This window comes from Sinocyclocheilus anshuiensis, unplaced genomic scaffold (assembly GCF_001515605.1).
Source record: "Sinocyclocheilus anshuiensis isolate Anshui unplaced genomic scaffold, SAMN03320099.WGS_v1.1 scaffold1531, whole genome shotgun sequence".
Classification (NCBI taxonomy): domain Eukaryota; kingdom Metazoa; phylum Chordata; class Actinopteri; order Cypriniformes; family Cyprinidae; genus Sinocyclocheilus; species Sinocyclocheilus anshuiensis.
The window spans coordinates 1,097,664-1,100,384 of NW_015551200.1; the positions used below are offsets into that span (position 1 = coordinate 1,097,664).

A 2,721-nucleotide genomic window follows, 5' to 3' on the forward strand; every position below is an offset into this window, starting at 1 on the left:
TATATATACATATATATATATATATATATATACATATATATATATATATATATAAAAACAGGGGTGCACATAAAGTGGTCCACCGGTCCGCATGCACGACCAAAATAAAAAATGCGCTGTATAAATAAGTGTTCTGACAGCGCACTTGCGTACTGACATGGTTGACAGCTCAGCTGTTAATGCACAATTACCATTTTAGATTGACAAACTGTACTGTATAAAATTTCTATTCAAAAGCATAAATCTAGGCTACCCGCTGCCATTTTCAAAGCACAATGGCTAAAATGGCTAACGGCTAAACCCAAAAGCGCATATACTTACTTGCCGGCAACCCGCCAAAATAAAAGCCTGCTGATTTAAGATTAAAAATGATGAAAATTGATATGAAAGAAAAGAAGAAGAAGTAGTAGTAAATATTAGCATGTTATTTTAAAGTTTACTATAAAATAATTGTATTTGTATTTAATACTCCCTTTTTATTTTAAAATATAATAGTATTATCACACTTTATTATTTTGTTTATTATCTAATTAAAAAAAACTAACGAAATAAAGTACAAAAATATTATCACTATTATTAATTTATTTTTTATAATTATATTTAATGGGTCACACTATGTGCAGTGTGAGGACCAAACCAAATCTCCAGGTTCTCTTATGAGAACCAGGCTGTGTACATTAATGAGGAAAAAAAATTAACTTAAATGATTTTAGCAAATGGCTGCAATATAACAAAGAGTGAAAAATTGAAGGGGGTCTGAATACTTTCCGTACCCACTGTACATACTGTATCACACATAGTCACACATAACACATAACAACTGTTTTAATCCAAAGGTGGATTGATTTTAGTAGTCTGTTCTTTGCTGCTGCCATGATGCACCAGGACAGATTACACTACAAATATGTGGTCACATGCATTTCACCACATATAGTTTCACTGACTGGATCACAAATGTTTTAGACCACTTTTACTTCTGCAACTAAAAATACCAGGTGTAAATCAGCTCTCGTAATTTGAGCTGCTTGTGTGACTCAAATAATAAGTTACAGTATGAGGATGTATCTAACAGAGATTTCTATGTGATATTTCAAAAGCAGTAGCCTGTGGACACCATTTCTTTCTTTTTCAACTTCAGAATGTGGGTACTGTACTCCCTGAGGGAGGTGTAATACAACTTTGCTGTATAATCTGGCACTGAGCCGTTTGGAGTTTATAAGTCTCCAGCTCTTCCATATAAGGGCTGTTCTTTGCTGTGCAGCCCATATGAGTGATCTCTATCTGGGACACTGACTGGCCTCGTAGGAAAGAGATTTTGTGCAGTGTGTCACTATAGCTATGCATGGCATGCTATGCATAAAGGAGTGGCAAATCAACAACAAAGCCTCTGTGCTCGCTCAAACAATAAAAAAACATGTCTGCAACCCACCATGCACATACATACACTGAAAACACTAAATGGGGCATTGATTTTCACTGTAAAATGTCACTGTTTGAAAACAGGAATACAGGCATACACGACACACCCACATCGATGTAATTAAAAGAAGAAGTCTTACCCTGCGGCGGTACTTCATCCTTCACCCTCTCTCTCTCTCTCCCCCTCTCTCTTTCTCTTTAAGGGAATCCCTCGTGCACGGTTTTCTTCACTAACAATCTTCAAGGTGTGTCTGACAAGTCTGTGTGAGCATTTTATCGCATGCAGGTAATTCCTCTCGTTCCGGCTTGTAACATACACTGAAATCTACGAAAGTACACGCACATCCATATGCTGACGGTCCATCCTCTACACTTACACACTAATACAGCTTTCCTCTCTCTCCCCCTCTCTCACTCTCTAACTAAAACAAATGTATTCGTTCTCTTCTTCTCTGTTGCTCTAGAAGTCCATGAAGGGAAAACATTGATGACAGTCTCCCACACCCAAAGCCCCACCCACAGATGATTAGTCAAAAGACCACTTTAAAAACTTCACAAACAAAACACTTCTCTCTCTTTCCTGTTATCAAACTTTCTTGCTTTACTTTGTAAGTCAATCTCCCTCCTTTTCCCTATCTTCAATAGATCTCTTTTTTAACAGTTTCTAATTCCATGCACCATCTGCTATCCTTCTCTTTCCCTTTGCACACAGAAAAAAAGCAGGGCTGAGTCATCCCTTTACAAAGGAAGGAAAGAGAAAAAGGGTTGCAGGTTTAGCTTTTGCAGAATCTAACTTGTGTGAGTATGAGGCAAATAAACAGTGAGAGAGTTAGGAAAAATAGTCTAACATCATCTGATCGCTGACAATACATGCAAACATGACTACAGGCTATTAAAACAGCCAAACAAACGTCACATGATTCATCCTCAGAACATTTCTTCTCTTCCACGCCCCCCTTTAAACCTATAAAAAAAATCCCATCCCACCTCAGACTACCAAATAATTTCACTATTCACATTAAGAAAAATTAATGCTTTTTTAATTAAAAAAATCTACAGGAAAAAAAAAACACCTGCATCACTTGAAACATTGAAAAATAGCATAGAGAGAATAACTTATTATTATTATTATTATTCTCTCTCTGTTATTTATGTATTTTTTGTGGGTTTCATGCTGTCCGCTAAGGCATAGGACACACACACAGGCTTTCCTCACCAACGACATTAAACACTGTCTACACCGGACGCGAGCGGCAAAATACAGTAGAACCATTATAATCAGTGACGCTGTGTACACTGGAT

General features: G+C 36.9%; 1 protein-coding gene across 2 annotated transcripts in view; it reads right to left on the bottom strand.

Moving 5' to 3' along the window:
• The window catches only part of LOC107663411 (unconventional myosin-Ic-like), a 37,777-nt gene that overhangs the window by 27,645 nt on the left and 7,411 nt on the right, over positions 1 to 2,721 (bottom strand). The window contains exon 1 of one of the 2 annotated variants that reach the window (XM_016453640.1): positions 1,560 to 1,933. The exons of the other annotated variant lie outside the window; for it this stretch is intronic. Within the exon in view, the coding sequence (XP_016309126.1) occupies positions 1,560 to 1,577 (18 nt within the window). The 5' untranslated portion in view covers positions 1,578 to 1,933. Of the gene's footprint in view, positions 1 to 1,559; positions 1,934 to 2,721 lie in introns of those variants that run through there. 2 annotated transcript variants of the gene reach the window in all.